At 49.0% G+C, this 18,440-nt stretch overlaps 1 protein-coding gene across 9 annotated transcripts in view; it reads left to right on the top strand.

The window, feature by feature from the left end:
* The window catches only part of ATP8A2 (ATPase phospholipid transporting 8A2), a 970,290-nt gene that overhangs the window by 621,538 nt on the left and 330,312 nt on the right, over window positions 1–18,440 (top strand). For all 9 annotated transcript variants that reach the window (XM_068266975.1, XM_068266976.1, XM_068266977.1 and 6 more), the window contains one exon: window positions 1,683–1,757. In XM_068266975.1, the coding sequence (XP_068123076.1) occupies window positions 1,683–1,757 (75 nt within the window). The remainder of the gene's footprint in view (window positions 1–1,682; window positions 1,758–18,440) is intronic.

Raw genomic sequence — 18,440 nt, 5'->3', positions numbered from 1 at the left:
GGAGGTATGCATGTACACCTGGAAAACTGAGCAACTGACCTCAAACTGCAGTTGACTTGTAGTCGACCTTCATTGAACCTAATGTTAAAATGTCAGCTGCAAGACATTTGTAATCTATACTCATTATTATTTTTTTTTATTGATAAAAAGATATCTGCTGAAATCCTCTAAGTGGTGTTCAGACTGTCTTTAGTTCAGATTAATGCCTGTGAATTAGAACGTTTAGGAACTGAACTTTAAATCCTTTGTATAGTTGTGCTTGCTGCAGCTGTGCACTTACCTCTAGAGCAGGGGTGTAAAACTCAAACACAAAGTGGGCCGAAATTGTACACTGGGACCAAGTCGAGGGCCAATCTCAATGTCTACTGGCCACCGTTTACTGGCCACCATCCTCCATTATAAAGTTCCCAGGTGTCTAGTGGCTCCCTCCAACCCCTATACAGTTCCCTGGTGGCTAGAAGCCCCTACGCTCTCCTATACAGTTCCTCCGTGTTTATGCATTACCCCCACCTCCCCCATATGGCTTCCCTGCTATTCTACGGCTTCACCTAAAATATAGCTTTCCTAGTGGTCTAAAGTGGGCCAAACATAATACAAAGTGGAGAAACCACGTGAGGGACAAATTTAATGGCTTGAGGGCCAGATTTGGCCCACGGGCCAGAGTTTGACATGTATGCTCTAGAACCTGCTAGCGGGGCTGAGGTCTTACAGTTGCTAATCACCTACTTCCTGTAACCTACAAAGTCCCACATTCTCACACGGTTTCTTATAGAATGGAGGGATTGTAGGAAATATAATTTGGGACATGTTCTTCCTTTGCGTGCCACATGGTCATCCTTGACTGACCTGCCCAGTAGCTTGCTACCTATACTGGGGGTGCCTATAGCTAACTACCTCTAATGGGGAAACCTATAATATTTTGTGGGGAAATCTGCTGCCAATCTGATTGCATTTTGTGGGGAAATCTGCTGACAATCTGATTGCATTTTGTGAGGAAATCTGCTGCCAATCTGATTGCATTTTGTGGGGAAATATGCTGCCAATCTGACTCCACCATGTGGTCGGGGAGGGGGGGGGGGAGTAGGCCAAAGCTTTCTTGGTGGGCCCTTAGTTTTCCAGTCCAACCCTGGTAGTAACCAGTAGCACAAGTAACCAGCTAGCACATGTATCTGCATCAGGCGATACTAGCTTGTGCTGGATGCTATATTACCTAAACAAAAAACGGGGAAGAAAAAAATGCCAGCCAGACAAGCTGCAGGCCCCAGCTTACACCTGAGCAACATTAGTACATGTAAGCCGCTATAGTGCTTTTATCACAGGAGCTGATTCCAGCGAGCAGAGCATACTAGAGTCTAATCAAGGCTGTGGTGGAGCTGCTTACATCTGGTGAACATTACTTCCCTTCTCTCCCCTCACAAAGCACGGCATAGCGCACACAACTGATGTATGCCACACAGCCCAAACATCCCAGGTAAAATATTCACCATAGCAGGCTGATTTCAGCAGAACCACTTTGAAACAACAATGATAATTACAATCTAGCAACATTACACAGCTGTGTCCAGCTGGTGGTCTGCATTCCACTGACTCAACCCCCCCATTTCCCCCCCCCCCCCCCCAATATATGGAAACATTTAGCGAAGTATCAAAATATAATATTGTGCCTCTGTCTTGTGTTTCAGCTTTGGTTCGCCTTTGTTAATGGATTTTCTGGACAAATCTTGTTTGAAAGATGGTGCATTGGCTTGTACAATGTGGTAAGTGACTCATTTTTGGTTTTTGATTACACATAAAAGCGGGAGCTGCCTCCCTTTCCTGGTTGTGTCTGCCATGTTTATCGCGGTCCATTATCTTTACTCCCACATTTTCATGTTATGTTAAACTATATTCTGAGAGAAAACATCTTGTTCTGAGGGTCCATATGCTGCATATTTAAAAACAGTTGTTGTGGAAGTAAATTCAGTGTAAAACCACATTTTCCATAAATCAAGCTCTTCTCCCTCAGCCTGGGACGCCGTTTGCAGACACGTCTGATGGTATTTTCCTGAAGTTAGACAAAAATATAGGCCCCTATTCAATAAACTTTTTCTCTGAAGTTTTCTCCTAGCTGATAACCTTGTCAATAAAATGCCTTTTAAAGAGAACCCGAGGTGGGCAGTGGTGCTCAAATACCCCTTTTCAAAATTCGAGTTAGGTCGAATTCGAATAGTAAATTATTCGAGGTCAGTCGAATATTCGAGTCGAATAATTTTTACTATTCGATTCGACCTCGGAATTCGAGCTCACTATTCGAGTCAGTATTCGAGCTCATTATTCGAGCTGACTATTCGAAATGGCCTTAAATAGCTTCCAACACTTGTTTTGAGGGTGAATGATGCAAGAAACCTCTTTTTTTCCAAGTAACAACAGCAAGTGATTATGTGGGGATGTTCCTTTAAAGAAAAAAAGTTGAAAAGAGAAGTTGTGTCCAGAAATTTGTTCAGTACTGTATATACTTCTTCTTCTTCTTCTTTATCTTCTATATCTTCTTCTTCTTCTTCTTCTATATCTTCTTCTTCTATATCTTCTTCTTCTATATCTTCTTCTTCTATATCTTCTTCTATATCTTCTTCTTCTTTTATATTGTCTTCTTCATCTTCTTCATCTTCTTCATCATCATCTTCTTCTTCTTCTTCATCTTCTTTTTCTTCATCTTCTTCATCTTCTTCATCTTCTTCTTCATCTTCTTCATCTTCTTCTTCATCTTCTTCATCTTCTTCTTCTTCATCTTCTTCATCTTCTTCATCTTCATCTTCTTCATCTTCTTCTTCATCTTCTTCATCTTTTTAATCTTCTTCTTCTTCTTCATCTTCTTCTTCTTCATCTTCTTCATCTTCTTCATCTTCTTCTTCATCTTCTTCATCTTCTTCATCTTTTTCTTCATCTTCTTCATCTTCTTCATCTTCATCTTCTTCTTCTTCATCTTCTTCTTCTTCATCATCTTCTTCTTCTTCATCTTCTTCATCTTCTTCATCTTCATCTTCTTCATCTTCTTCATCTTCTTCTTCTTCTTCTTCATCTTCATCTTCTTCTTCTTCATCTTCTTCATCTTCTTCTTCTTCTTCATCTTCTTCATCTTCTTCATCTTCATCTTCTTCATCTTCTTCATCTTCTTCTTCTTCATCTTCATCTTCTTCTCCTTCTTCTTCTTCTTCTTCTTCTTCATCTTCTTCTTCTTCATCTTCTTCTATATCGTCTTCTTCTTCACTTATTTCTCTTTTCAAATTTTTTTTTTTAAAGAAATGCAGCTATTTTTGAGCGTAACAAATAGCTGGTGGCGCACGCATGTTGGAAGCGCCATTGTATGTGCTCCCTGGCAGTGGAAACACACAGACAGCAGGAGGTAAATTCAGCAGCAGGAGGAGGAGGATGAGTGTGTGGCAGCAGGCAGTCAATGAGGCAGGCAGCGAGACATAATAGCCCTGGTACCTAGCGGTGATACCAGGGCTGTAAATAAACACAGCAGGCAGGAGGTCCCAGACAGGGGTCGTGCAGCCCACATTGTGTCCAATACACAACTGGGACAACACAGTTTTCAACCCGGGCACCTCAGAAAAATTAAACCTTTTTTTTTTTTTGGTTTTTTTTGTTTTGTTTTTACAACAAATTACACAGATATAGCTATTTTTTGACGTAATAGCTGGTGGCAGAGTGGCAGCAGAAGGTAAATCTGTGTACCCTGGCAGTGGGAAACACAGACAGACAGCAGCAGCAGCAGGAGGAATGGAGGAGTAATTATGTGTGCAGCTATTGTTTGACGTAATAGCTGGTGGCAGAGTGGCAGCAGAAGGTAAATCTGTGTACCCTGGCAGTGGGAAACACAGACAGACAGCAGCAGCAGCAGGAGGAATGGAGGAGTAATGTGAGCAGCTATTGTTTGACGTAATAGCTGGTGGCAGAGTGGCAGCAGAAGCTAATTCTGTGTACCCTGGCAGTGGGAAGAACAGACAGACAGCAGCATCAGCAGGAGGAATGGAGGAGTAGTGTGAGTGTGGCAGCAGGTAGGCAGCGTGACATAATAGCCCTGGTACCTAGCGGTGATACCAGGCCGTAAATGAACACAACAGGAGGTCCCAGACAGCGGTCGTGCAGCCCACATCGTGTCCAATACACAACTGGGACAACACAGTTTTCAACCCGGGCACCTCAGAAAAATTAAACCTTTTTTTTTGTAATGGTTTTGTAGTTTTGGTTTTACAACCAATTACACAGATATAGCTATTTTTTTACGTAATAGCTGGTGGCAGAGTGGCAGCAGAAGGTAAATCTGTGTACCCTGGCGTTGGGAAACACAGACAGACAGACAGCAGCAGCAGCAGGAGGAATGGAGGAGTAATTATGTGTGCAGCTATTGTTTGACGTAATAGCTGGTGGCAGACTGGCAGCAGAAGGTAATTCTGTGTACCCTGGCAGTGGGAAACACAGACAGACAGCAGCAGCAGGAGGAATGGAGGAGTAGTGTGAGTGTGGCAGCAGGCAGGCAGCGTGACATAATAGCCCTGGTACCTAGCGGTGATACCAGGCCGTAAATGAACACAACAGGAGGTCCCAGACAGCGGTCGTGCAGCCCACATCGTGTCCAATACACAACTGGAACACAGTTTTCAACCCGGGCACCTCAGAAAAATTAAACCTTTTTTTTTTTTTAATGGTTTTTTGGTTTTGTTTGTAAAACAAATTACACAGATATATAGCTATTGTTTGACGTAATAGCTGGTGGCAGAGTGGCAGCAGAAGGTAATTCTGTGTACCCTGGCAGTGGGAAACACAGACAGACAGCAGAAGGGCAGTACACAGCAGCCCACTGTAGGTGTAAAATGTGTGGCTGCAGGCGACGTAATAGTCAAAGTGAACCAGGCTGGCTTAGTGAGCAGGAGCCAGGAGGTGGTAAAGGGTGGTAAGGCACATTAACGATGGTTCTTAGCCAGTTCATGTCCCCCTCTCGCCGACAACAGGGGCCAGGAACTCGCCTTCCACCCACGCCTGGTTCATCTTGAGAAACGTCAGTCTGTCCACAGACTTGTGAGACAGACGTGAGCGTTTCTCGGTGACCACACCACCAGCTGCACTGAAGCAGCGCTCGGACAGCACGCTGGAAGGGGGGCAGGACAGCACTTCCAGGGCGTACTGCGCCAGCTCGCTCCAGATCTCCAGGCGCTTGACCCAATACTCCATGGGATCAACAGGGGCATCGCTGTCAAGCCCGCTGTAGGACCCCATGTAGTCAGCCACCATGCGGGTCAGGCGCTGGCTGTGACCGGTGGAGGATGCTGCTGCATGCACCTCCTCTCTAGTCACTGCTGCCGGAGCCTCTACAGTCCTGTAGAGCTCATGGCTGAGAGACAGCAGGTCTGTGGGGCGCTTGCTGCTGGATGCAGGCACCTGCTGCTGCCTCTGTGCTGGCTGCTGGACAGTGGGGGTGGAAGGCTGGGGGAAGGCTTCCTCCAAGCGCTCAACAAGGGCCTGCTGCAAGCTCCTTATTTGTTGCGCTGGGTCTCCTCCTGCAGGCGGCAGGAACTGGCTCAACTTCCCCTTGAGGCGTGGGTCCAACATCATGCTGATCCAGATGTCCTCCCTCTGCTTCATCTGGATCACCCTGGGGTCTCTGCGCAGGCACGTCAGCATGTGCGCTGCCATTGGGAAGAGGCGGGCCACGTCTGCTGGCACATCGACGGCAGTGCTGCTGTCCTCATCCTCCTCCTCTGCCTCGTCAGCCTCATCCTCTCTCCACCCCCGCACCAACTCAACTGCACTGTGCTGCTCCCCCTCATCAGCAGCAAGGTCAGAGACCTCCACCAAGTCCTCCTCCTCCTCCCCCTCAGAGGTGGACTGTGCAGCTGCTTGCCGCTCCTGCTGGTCCAAGGCTGCCGCTCCCTGTTCCAGCAAAGCATCGAGGGCCCTGTTCAGCAGACAAACCAGGGGCACCCACTCGCAGACCATAGCATGGTCCCTGCTCACCATGTTAGTGGCCTGCAGAAAGGGAGCCAGCACTAAGCACACCTGCTGCATGTGCCTCCAGTCATCATCGGGGACGATGGACGGGATGTTGCTGGTCTTGTCCCTTCTCTGAGCGGCGGAAACAGTGGCCAGGGCAAGGTACTGTTTGACAGCGCGCTTCTGTTCAACCAGACGCTCCAACATCGCCAGGGTGGAGTTCCAGCGAGTCGGAACGTCAAGGATCAGCCGATGGCGTGGCAGATCCAGCTCCTTTTGCACGTCTTCCAGGCTCGCACAGGCTGCAGCCGAGCGCCGGAAGTGACGCACAACGTTCCTTGCCGTTTCCAGCAGTTCGCCCATCCCCTGGTAGGTGCGCAAGAACTTCTGCACCACCAGGTTCAGCACGTGGGCAAGACAGGGGATGTGGGTCAGGTTTCCCCTGTCTATTGCGGCAACCAGATTGGCCCCATTGTCGGCCACCACCTCTCCGACTCTGAGGCCTCTGGGGGTCAGCCAAATCCTCTCCTGCTCCTGGAGTTTGGCCAACACATGGGTTGCCGTCAGCTTGGTCTTCCCAAGGCTGACCAAGTGCAGCAGCGCTTGGCAGTGGCGGGCCTTCACGCTGCTGCTGAGGCGGGGGGTTTGGCCAGGTGTGCCGGAGGATGGCAGAGGATCGGAGGAACCTGCTGCAGTTCCCCTGACCCTGCGGGGTGGCACCACCCACTGTGTTGCTGCTGCTGCTGTGCCCGCTGCTGCTCTCCCATCCTCACCCCCTTCCACCAAGCTGACCCAGTGGACAGTGAAGGACAGGTAGCGGCCTGTCCCGAAGCGGCTGCTCCAGGAGTCCATGGTGACGTGGACCCTTTCACCAACCGCGTGCTCTAGCCCTCGCTCCACATTGGCCATCACAAAGCGGTGCAGTGCAGGAATGGCCTTGCGGGAGAAAAAGTGTCTGCTGGGGAGCTGCCAGTCTGGGGCTGCGCAAGCAAGCAGCGCACGAATGTCGCTCCCCTCCTGCACGAGCGTGTACGGCAGGAGTTGGGAGCACATGGCCCGTGCCAGCAAGCCGTTCAGCTGCCGCACGCGACGGCTGCTGGGAGGCAGAGCCCTAACCACCCCCTGGAAGGACTCGCTCAAAAGGCTCTGGCGTGGCCTTTTGCTGGCACGGGAATCAGCAGACACAGCGGAGGAGGCCACTGAGGACTGGCTGCCAGAACAGGCCTCAGTGTCGGCGGCAGGAGTTGCAGAGGGGGGAGGAGCAGTGCGTTTCCGCACTCCTGCTGGTGCTGCTGGAGGAGCAGGAGGGCGGGTGGCTGCTGTTGCTGCTGCTGCTGAAGGCTGTGCAGTGATGGGTGTGGTGCCACTGCCAGCACCAGATGCCTTCAGCCTCTGGAACTCCTCATGCTGGTGGAAATGTTTCGCAGCAAGGTGGTTGATGAGCGAGCTGGTGCTGAACTTTAAGGGGTCTGCACCTCTGCTCAACTTCCGCTGACAGTGGTTGCAAGTGGCGTACTTGCTGTACACAGTGGGCATGGTGAAATATCGCCAGATTGGTGACAGAAACATCCCCCTACGGCATGGAAGCGCTGCTGCCTGTCTCCCTGTGGTGGTTGGGGGGGGGGGCTTGGGTGCGGCTGGTGGTGGTACTGGCAGATGCTGCTGCTGCTGCTGCTGAGCCTGAGACACCAGCAGGCTGTGGGACCTGCCTACTGCTGCCAATGCTTGCAATGATGCGCCTCCTTGCAAGGCCCACAAGCGCATCCTCCTCCTCAGAGCTGCTGAGGACGACATCCCCTGGAGGTGGTGGCACCCAGTCTCTGTCTGTCACCGGGTCATCATCATCCTCCCCCTCCTGAAACATGTCCTGCTGGGATGATGACCCCCCAAACTCCTCTCCTGATGCATGGATGGGCTGCTTGACTGTCGCCACAGTCTTGCTGTCCAATCCCTCATCCCCCAAAGTGCCCATCAGCATCTCCTCCTCAAGATCGCCAACAACAGCAGACAATTTACTCATGATGCCTGGGGTCAAAAGACTGCTGAATGACAGGTCGGCGAGTGACGGTGAACTGGCCTCCTCCCCAGACCCTGCTGGGCGGCTGCTGCGAACAGGGGTGGTGGTGGTGAGGGTGGAGGCCTCGGATGCAGAGCTGATGGCGGGCTGCTCATCCTCCGTCATGAGTTGCACCACAGTGTCTGCATGCTTTTCCTCAATGGGACGTTTCCGACCCGGCTGGAGGAAAATCGGAGCAGGTGCTACACGCTGCTGCTGCTGTGTCTCTGCAGCGTGAGTTGCAGATGCTCCTGCTGGGCGGCGCCCAAGGCGTCCACGGCCAGTGGCGATGGGAGGAATGTTAGCCACTGACGCTGCTGCTGCTGCTGCGGAACTGTGCATGGTGGCGCGGCCGCGGCCTGCCACAATGCTGCTCCCTCTCCTCCTGATTCCCTTGCTGCCCTTCCCCTTGCCCAAACCGCGCTGGCTGCCACTTCCAGACATCTTCGATGTTTTGGGCGTATAGACAAAAGTTTTTTAAAAGGGCGGGTGAAAAGTGGGGTACTTTAATGGAGTGGGTTGGTGGGTGAGGTGACTGAGTGAGTGTCCCTAGTACAGTAAGTAAGTAGTAACAGTCAGGAAGTACAACTAGCAGTTACAATAATCAGTAGTAATCACAAGTAAATTTAGTGTGTGTACACTACAGACAGTGAGTGCACGCACGCGCAAACACGCGCAGGAGCTAGCCTATGAACAGTGACTGAGTGAGTGTCCCTAGTACAGTAAGTAAGTAAGTAGTAACAGTCAGTAAGTACAACTAACTAATTACAATAATCAATCAGTAATCAGAAGGAAATAGAGTGTGTGTAGTGTGTGTACACAGACAGTGAGTGCACACACGCAGGAGCTAGTAGCCTATGAACAGTGACTGAGTGTCCTAGACTCCTAGTACAGTAGAGTAAGTAGTAACAGTAAGTACAACTAACTAATTACAATAATCAATCAGTTATCAGAAGGAAATAGAGTGTGTGACTGTGTGTAGTGCGTGTACACAGACAGTGAGTGCACACACGCAGGAGCTAGTAGCCTATGAACAGTGACTGAGTGTCCTAGACTCCTAGTACAGTAAGAGTAAGTAGTAACAGTAAGTACAACTAACTAATTACAATAAGCAATCAGTTATCAGAAGGAAATAGAGTGTGTGTAGTGTGTGTACACAGACAGTGAGTGCACACACGCAGGAGATAGTAGCCTATGAACAGTGACTGAGTGTCCTAGACTCCTAGTACAGTAAGAGTAGGTAGTAACAGTAAGTACAACTAACTAATTACAATAAGCAATCAGTTATCAGAAGGAAATAGAGTGTGTGTAGTGTGTGTACACAGACAGTGAGTGCACACACGCAGGAGCTAGTAGCCTATGAACAGTGACTGAGTGTCCTAGACTCCTAGTACAGTAAGAGTAAGTAGTAACAGTAAGTACAACTAACTAATTACAATAAGCAATCAGTTATCAGAAGGAAATAGAGTGTGTGTAGTGTGTGTACACAGACAGTGAGTGCACACACGCAGGAGCTAGTAGCCTATGAACAGTGACTGAGTGTCCTAGACTCCTAGTACAGTAAGAGTAAGTAGTAACAGTAAGTACAACTAACTAATTACAATAAGCAATCAGTTATCAGAAGGAAATAGAGTGTGTGTAGTGTGTGTACACAGACAGTGAGTGCACACACGCAGGAGCTAGTAGCCTATGAACAGTGACTGAGTGTCCTAGACTCCTAGTACAGTAAGAGTAAGTAGTAACAGTAAGTACAACTAACTAATTACAATAAGCATTCAGTTATCAGAAGTAAATAGAGTGTGTGTAGTGTGTGTACACAGACAGTGAGTGCACACACGCAGGAGCTAGTAGCCTATGAACAGTGACTGAGTGTCCTAGACTCCTAGTACAGTAAGAGTAAGTAGTAACAGTAAGTACAAACAACTAACTAATTACAATAATCAATCAGTTATCAGAAGGAAATAGAGTGTGTGTAGTGTGTGTACACAGACAGTGAGTGCACACACGCAGGAGCTAGTAGCCTATGAACAGTGACTGAGTGTCCTAGACTCCTAGTACAGTAAGTAGTAACAGTAAGTACAACTAACTAATTACAATAATCAATCAGTTATCAGAAGGAAATAGAGTGTGTGTAGTGTGTACACAGATAGTGAGTGCACACACGCAGGAGCTAGTAGCCTATGAACAGTGACTGAGTGTCCTAGACTCCTAGTACAGTAAGTAGTAACAGTGAGTACAACTAACTAATTACAATATTCAATTACAATAATCAATCAGTTATCAGAAGGAAATAGAGTGTGTGTAGTGTGTACACAGACAGTGAGTGCACACACGCAGGAGCAGCTAGTAGCCTATGAACAGTGACAGTGAGTGTCCTAGTACAGTTACAGTATATAACTACAATACTAATACAATCAGTAGTAAAGGACAGCAGAAATACTGGTATAGAATAGAGAGAAATAAACAGAGGACAGGAGGACAGCTGCCCACACAGGCAAGGCCCTGAGGCCTAAAGCTGTAAGCCTGCAGCAGCTGGCCTGTCTCTATGTAACACAAAAGCTACTAACTAAAATACAATGTCTAACTAACTAACAACAATATAGGTGTGTATAGGAGGTGTATGTGAGCAAAAACGCTAGGTAAATGACCACAATAGAGCTCTTGCTAAGCCAAAGCACAAAGGAGCAACTCTCTCTCTGTACAAGTCTCAGGCAAGCACGGAGAAACCTAATATGGCGGCCGCTATTTATAGGGTAGGGGCTGGCCAGGGTCCCCCTCTGTGATTGGCTGCCGTCAGAGGGCCTGGGAGCCCTCTGATTGGCTCTAAGGACATCAATCTGGGCTATGACGCTATTCGAGCTCGGTACCAAGCTCGAATAGCGCCGTTTTGCTCGAATAGCTCGAATAGTGAATGGGCTATTCGAGTGTACTCGAATAGCCCATTCGAATAGCTACAGCTATTCGGAGCTCGAATACCGAGCTCGAATAGCTGGAAAAGAGCTTGAATATTCGAGCTACTCGAATATTCGAGCTCTGCTGAGCACCACTAGAGGTGGGTTCTTAGAATGCTATCAGCGTACAGAGGCTGGGTCTGCATATCCTGCCCAGCCTTTGTTGCTATACTGGTCCCCCCCCCACAGGCCCCCCTGCGCTCTGCTTGCCCCCCATAAATCATACCCCGAGCTGTCAACACACAGTGTGTCGCAGCCGGCTGTTTACCTCTGCATTTGTCAGTCTCTGCCGCTCCCCCGCCTCCTCTATAGCTCCGGTCCCTGCCCGCGTCCCTTCTCTCCAATCAGCAGGGAGGGAAGGAACGCGGGCGGGGACCGGCGCTATGGAGGAGGCGGGGGAGCGGCAGAGACTGACAGATGCAGAAGTAAACAGCCGGCTGCGACACACTGTGTGTCGATAGCTTGGCGTATGATTTATGGGTGGCAAGCAGAGCGCAGGGGGGGCCTGTAGGGGGAGACCGTATAGCAACAGAGGCTGGGCAGTATAGGCAGACCCAGCCTCTGTACGCTGATAGCATTCTAAGAACCCACCTCGGGTTCTCTTTAAGCCACCAGAGACCAAGAAAATGCTCAGAATAATTTTAAAAAATACTTTTTTAACCTACTTTTTTTGGTACTTTTTCAATTGCAAACTGCTGAAAAGTTATTTTAAACAGAAGATAAAAAAGATATATATATCCTAGGATAAAACTTTGAAGGAAAAGTTAATTAAATAAAAGCCTCAGGCCCATATGCAATTAGCTTTTTCTCTTGAGTTATCTCCTAAGTGATATTTTCTAACTTGACAATAAAAGACCTGTCAAATCACCAGAAAGCAAGAAAGGGCTTGAAATAGTTTTGATGGTTCTTTCCCATTTCTTTCTGGTACTTTTTTATTGTAAAGTGTTGAAAAATTATTCTATATAGAAGATGAAAAAGTATCTCTGAGGAGAAAACTCAGGAGAAAAAGTAAATTGCCTATGGGCCCATATCTCTGTACATGATGTGACGTTGGCTTCAGTAAATCAACCTGTGTATGTTAAAGCGGACCTGAACTCTTGCACAGGACACAAAGAAAGCACAGAGAAATCCACCCTGTTTGTGTTTAAATAGAAGAGCCTGTTTAATTCTCCCTCATCTGTAAGTAATCACAAGCGTAATTTGTGTCAGCACAGAAATTCAGCAGTCCTTGGCAGACACAGCTAATATGTAAACAAGGAGATTAACCCTTTGTCTGCTTCCATAAAAGAAGCAGGAAGGAGACTTACTGCAGATTTATAGCAGGAGCCCTGTAAGCTGTAACAAAAAATATTTTTTTCTGTAAAGGTATTATGCTGTTGCTTATCTTTTAGAGCAGATAGGAAGTTCTGAGTTCAGGTCCACTTTAAAATCATTAACATGTTCACCTGATCACCATACGTGTTTTGGGTCTATGGCTAAATGTATGAGGGGCAGAGGATTAGAAGGACAGCCAGGCAACTGGTATTTTTTTAAAAGAGAACAAAGATGTCAGCCTCCATATCCCTCTTACCATGGGTTACCTTTAGGTACCCTTTAAAGACTAGTCATTAAAATTGAATTAAAGCGGACCTGAACTCAGAACTTCCTGCTCTAAATGATAAGTAACAGCATAACACCCTTTTTTTTTAACAGATAGGTTTTATTGAGTTTTACAAAGTCAACACAAATACAACACACGGCAAGCATATCAAAATACATACCATATAAGACATGGCTACATTTTATTAGACATTATCCGCCAATACCCCTACCAACCCCTCCAACAGCATAACACCCTTAAGGCTGCTTTCACAGTGGGACGTTACAGGCGCACGTTAGTGCAGCGTGTAACGCAGCCCAACTCACAGTAATGAAAAATCAATGGGCTGTTCACAGTGCCCACGTTGTGTTACAGTGTAACGCAGCACGTAAGTTGAAAGTGCTGCATGCTGTGCGTTATGCGCGGCTAGACTGTGTGCACATGCTCAGTAGTGTTGGAGGAGGAGGTCTTCCCTCCTCCTCCACGGCCAGGCACATGGCTAATTAATATACACTGCACGTCACAATATTCACTGCACAGTGTGACGTGCAGTGTTAACTTCCTGGAGCGCCGCTCTGTACGGCGATTGGCTGGCGGGACCACGTGATGCCGCATGCGTCCAAGAGTACGCATCACGGATGCCAGAGTGAGCTGCACAACGTGGCTCACTCTGACGTCCACATCCAAGAGCACCAGGTGTTGCGTTAGGGGCACGTTATGCGACCATAACGTCCCCTAAAACGCAACGTCTTGGTGTGAAAGTAGCCTAAAAATAAAATATTTCTTTGTTACAGCTTACAGAACATCTGCAATAAATCTGCAGTGTGTCTACTTCCTGCTTACATGATAACAGAGAAAGGGTTAAGCTCCCATGGTTACTTATTAGCTGTGTTTGCCAAAACTGCTGAATTTCTGTGCTGACACAGCTGAGAGCTCAAATTACACTTTTGATTACTTGAAGATGAGGGAGATTTAGACAGGCTCTTCTTTCTTAATTCACACAGGGTGGATTTTTCTGTGTTTTTCCTGTTTACTATGCAATAGTTCGGGTCCTCTTTAACCATTCCATCCTCTCATGTCAGAATCAGAATCAAATTTATTTTGCCAAGTACAACGGGGGTTGTACCCGGAATTATTTTTGGCTCATACAGGGTCGGAGATGGTACAAACACATGCAGCAATTCAACACATACAAATCACGTGCAATAGTACACTTAAGCATATAGTATATACCCATATATACATAATACCAATAACTGTAGTGGAGGACGCGTGGGGAAAACTGGAGTGCTGTGTGAGGGGAGCAGCCTGCCAACTATCGACGGCGCTCGCTCGCTCCACAGCAGCTCCAGATGCCCCGCAGTGTGTCCTGGATAGAGAAAGAGAGAGAAAGGATAGCTAAGAGAGACGAAGAAAGAGAGAGCGAGAGAAAGGATAGCGAAAGGATAGCTGAGAGAGACGAAGAGAAGACCAAGGCAGGAAGAGAGAGACAGATACAGAGGCAGAGTCCCTGGGGCTGCATATTGAAATGCACCCCTGGGTCCAGCCATCAGTCCAGTCCAGTTATTGTGCAGGGATCTATTTTGGATGCAGGCAGATGGGACCCTGTGCTTCTGGCAGCTGTAGCATACAGAGCCAGGACCGGTGGAGAAAGGACCGAGCTCCAGGGCCCATGGGAGCCAAGTAGACACAAGGATCCTCCTTGATGGATGGGGCCTGCCGTGCGTGTCCCTCGTGCAGTGCGGGGCTGGGAGCAGCTGTGACCCTCCGCTGACCTGGATGGGGCCTGCCGTGCGTGTCCCTCGTGCAGTGCGGGGCTGGGAGCAGCTGTGACCCTCCGCTGACCTGGATGGGGCCTGCCGTGCGTGTCCCTCGTGCAGTGCGGGGCTGGGAGCAGCTGTGACCCTCCGCTGACCTGGATGGGGCCTGCCGTGCGTGTCCCTCGTGCAGTGCGGGGCTGGGAGCAGCTGTGACCCTCCGCTGGCCTGGATGGGGCCTGCCGTGCGTGTCCCTCGTGCAGTGCGGGGCTGGGAGCAGCTGTGACCCTCCGCTGACCTGGATGGGGCCTGCCATGCGTGTCCCTCGTGCAGTGCGGGGCTGGGAACAGCTGTGACCCTCCGCTGGCCTGGATGGGGCCTGCTATGCGTGTCCCTCGTGCAGTGCGGGGCTGGGAGCAGCTGTGACCCTCCGCTGGCCTGGATGGGGCCTGCCGTGCGTGTCCCTCGTGCAGTGCGGGGCTGGGAGCAGCTGTGACCCTCCGCTGACCTGGATCCCTATGCTGTGAGCGGTGGGGGAACGGCCGTGAGATCCTCCTTCCTTGTGGCTTCCAGGGTCTCCATGGCAGCAGCTACAGGCCGCTGTGAAATGTGGCAGCTAGACGGCTGTGGGCTCCTCCATGCGACGCCCTCGGTGTAATCCAGCAGCAGCTTCCAGCCACCCGAGGGGGTCCCACCGCTGGGAAACGTCCTGGGTGACGAGCTGCGGTGATTGGCGCAGGTGGAGTCCGTAACGATGTGGATGCAGCGACGGCAGACCAGCGTAACTCCGTGCTGCCTCTCCATGCTGCGCACAACCACGTGGCCCCGATCAGCTGATCCTCAGCAGCTGATCCTCAAGCCGCCTGCGTTCCGTGTCTGATGCGGAACCGGGCCGGTAGTGCCCATGTCCTCCGCCTCCGCCTCTCCCAGCAAGAGTGAAGCTCTCTCCACCTCGAGTGGAGAGAGAAAGTACAAAGTACTAAAAAAGCCGGAGCCCTGTGGCCATGGCGACCGAGTCCGGCGCCATCTTGTCACCTGTTATTTAGTTATACTTTTTCTCCATTGCACAATACACAGCTCTACTGGAGAGTACAGCTCATGTCTTGTGAAGTAGTGCAGGATCCAGTGTAAATTGGGGCCTAGCATCTGATGACAGCCTTACCTGTTCTGCAGGCAGTGTGAATGTCAGCCTGGTGCAGGATGTAGGATCTTTACCAGTCTTTGTTCTGTAAATGGAATAAGAGACAGATGTAATGGGAGGCTGTAGCTGCCTGGTAATGAATGGAAATGTATAATGCTGATGTAAAGGTGAACGTGAGGGAACAGTGGATTCTGGAAGGACACCTCAGGGCCAGCAATACAATAGATCTATTATGTTGCTGATATTACTCAGAAAGAGGGATAGGAAGAGAGAGAGAGAACCAGGAAGTCTTTACACATTATCTCAGGTCATTGGAGAAATACTGGTTAGGATTATTTAGTTAAAGGACTTACGAGCCCAAAAGAGGAAAAAAATGTCTTTATCTTTGTGAATTTGTAACGCACGGAGGACGCCATCCGCGCCCTCCGTGCAGCTCCGCCGGGTCCCCGCTGCTTTTGTCCCCCCCGGCCGGACCCCGACCCGCGAGTGTGGCTGCGCAGCTCTAGGTCCTCCCTCCTCGATCCACGCTACGTAGCGTGGAATGGGGAGGGAGGCCCTAGAGCTGCGCAGCCGCACTCGCGGCGGTGCGGACTGCGCAGCCGCGGCCTCCTCCGGCGGCCATATTTGTGGAGGAAGGAGCGCCCGACCCGGGCTGTGGGGTCGGGGTCCGGCCGGGGGGGACAAAAGCAGCGGGGACCCGGCGGAGCTGCACGGAGGGCGCATATGGCGTCCTCCGTGCGTTACAAATTCACAAAGGTAAAGACATTTTATTCCTCTTTTGGGCTCGTAAGTCCTTTAAATGCTCACCTATCACTAATGCCATTTATTACTGTTGTTCTAAAGATAACTGTGTATATGTCATATAGTGAATAAAAAATATGGATGAATTTGCCACTATTGAGCTATGGGGTAATGACGGGGTCAAATAGGGGACAAGTGATTTGACCACAATCTCTGTTACGAAAAATATCTATAAAGGTGGCCATACACACAAATAGATTGTCACCCAATGTGGCAGAATGATTGATCCCTATCTGATGTGAGTCTGATAAGGGAGGGATCAATTCCTACCACACACTACACATCACATTTCAATAGATTTCACATGTCAACATATTTAAAGCTACAGACACACAACAGATTATAATTGTCACCCGTCGGGGATCAAGAATTCGGGGAGCGATGCTGTACAGACACATCCAGGTGTTCTGTTGATATGGAAGGGGGCGGAGGGAAGATGATCGGCGCATGACAGAGCAGCTTCTATCGAGGGGAGGGGAGGGGGGGGGGTAAAAATAGCATTGTGATCGGCCATGCTCGGGCTTTGGGGGTGAGTAAGGATCCAGCAGGACAGATCCTTAACGATGCCCCATACCCCAGTAAGATCGATAGGCTGCCACTATACACACATAGCGATCGTCGGCCGGCAGTTATCACATGTGTTTACATACCTTAAAGGATACCCGAGGTGACGTGACATGATGAGATAGACATGGGTATGTACAGTGCCTAGCACACTAATAACTATGCTGTGTTCCTTTTTATCTTTCTCTGCCTGAAAGAGTTAAAGTGATCCTTAAGTAAAAAAAAAAATGACTTTTACTCACCTGGGGCTTCCAATAGTCCCCTGCAGCTGTCCAGTGCCCTTGCCGTGTCCCTCCGATCCTCGTGTCCCCGCCGGCAGCCACTTCCAGTTTTGCCGTCAGGAGCCAACAGGCTGGGAACGCGATTGATTATTCGCGTTTCGAGCCACAATTGCGCCCACTATGCTGCTATATGCTTCATGCTATATGCTATAACAGCATAGAGGGCGCAATTGTGGCTGGGAACGCGAAGAATCACTCACGTTCCCAGCCTGTCAGCTCCTGACTGCGAAACTGAAAGTGGCTGCTGGCGGGGCACGAGGATCGGAGGGATGCAGCGAGGGCACCGGACAGCTGCAGGGGGCTATTGGAAGCCCCAGGTGAGTAAAACTCATTTTTTTTTTACTTAAGGATCACTTTAAACATCAGGTATGTAAGTGGCAGTTCCTGTCTGAGTCAGGACTGGGTCAGACTACAGTGTGACCCTCACTAATAAGAAATGACAGTTTCCAAAATAGAAAATGGCTTCTGAGAGCAGGAAAGAGATAAAAAAGTTCAATAGTTCATGCATTTTAGCTCTTGCATACTTCAATGAATGTACTATTGAGCAAAAACAATAAAACAGTAAAAACTTAAAAAAGTAGATTTAACTATTAAATAAAACTGTAGAATATCTCACTCTTGATCCCCATAGGTGCCCTGGATCTCCCAGGAACCTAGAAACGCCCATGGTGTCAGACCATCTGACACTTTGATCTCCTCCGGCACCATACTGCACTGCATAATTTCAGAACTACCCCGGCGCTATGGCGTGCAAGCTGATGCCAGCCCCACCCCCTTCCCCTGATGCTGGGTTTCCTCCTGGCTCTAGTGCGAAGAGGTAGAGACCCTCCAGATCCCCACCATTGCAGAAATCCATGGATTAGCCACGCCCCTCCCGCACAGCAAAGAAATATACTATAAGTGAGGAGGGGGGGGGGGGGGGTGTGATCCAGAAATTAGATGGGAAAGGGTTAAGGCGTCTTAGATTCTGTTCACACATAGAGGATAGATACTCTTTTAGCACAGCTGACAGCTGCAGGTGGCAGTGATTGCAGCAATAACCCGCTGAATGCTCTCCCCTGAGCAGCACCATTGCACTAAATTTAAAGTTTGTATGTGTCTTAAAGGACCACTATTGTAAAAAACTGTAAAATATAAAATCACATGTATGCACGTTATATAACGTTTTCTCCTTTGTCACTGTCACTTACAGTAGGAAGGGAAAAACGGCTCAGGTTTTGGACTACTATATCTCCTCATGAAGTATTCTTACAGAGTAAATGTACACCTTATATGTATGTATATACCTGTATGTTATATTTCATGGTTTTTATTTTTCAATAGTGGTCCTTTAACTT

The sequence above is a fragment of the Hyperolius riggenbachi genome, chromosome 2 (genome assembly GCF_040937935.1).
Source record: "Hyperolius riggenbachi isolate aHypRig1 chromosome 2, aHypRig1.pri, whole genome shotgun sequence".
NCBI lineage: Eukaryota > Metazoa > Chordata > Amphibia > Anura > Hyperoliidae > Hyperolius > Hyperolius riggenbachi.
This window is presented reverse-complemented; position numbering and strand designations above follow the sequence as displayed.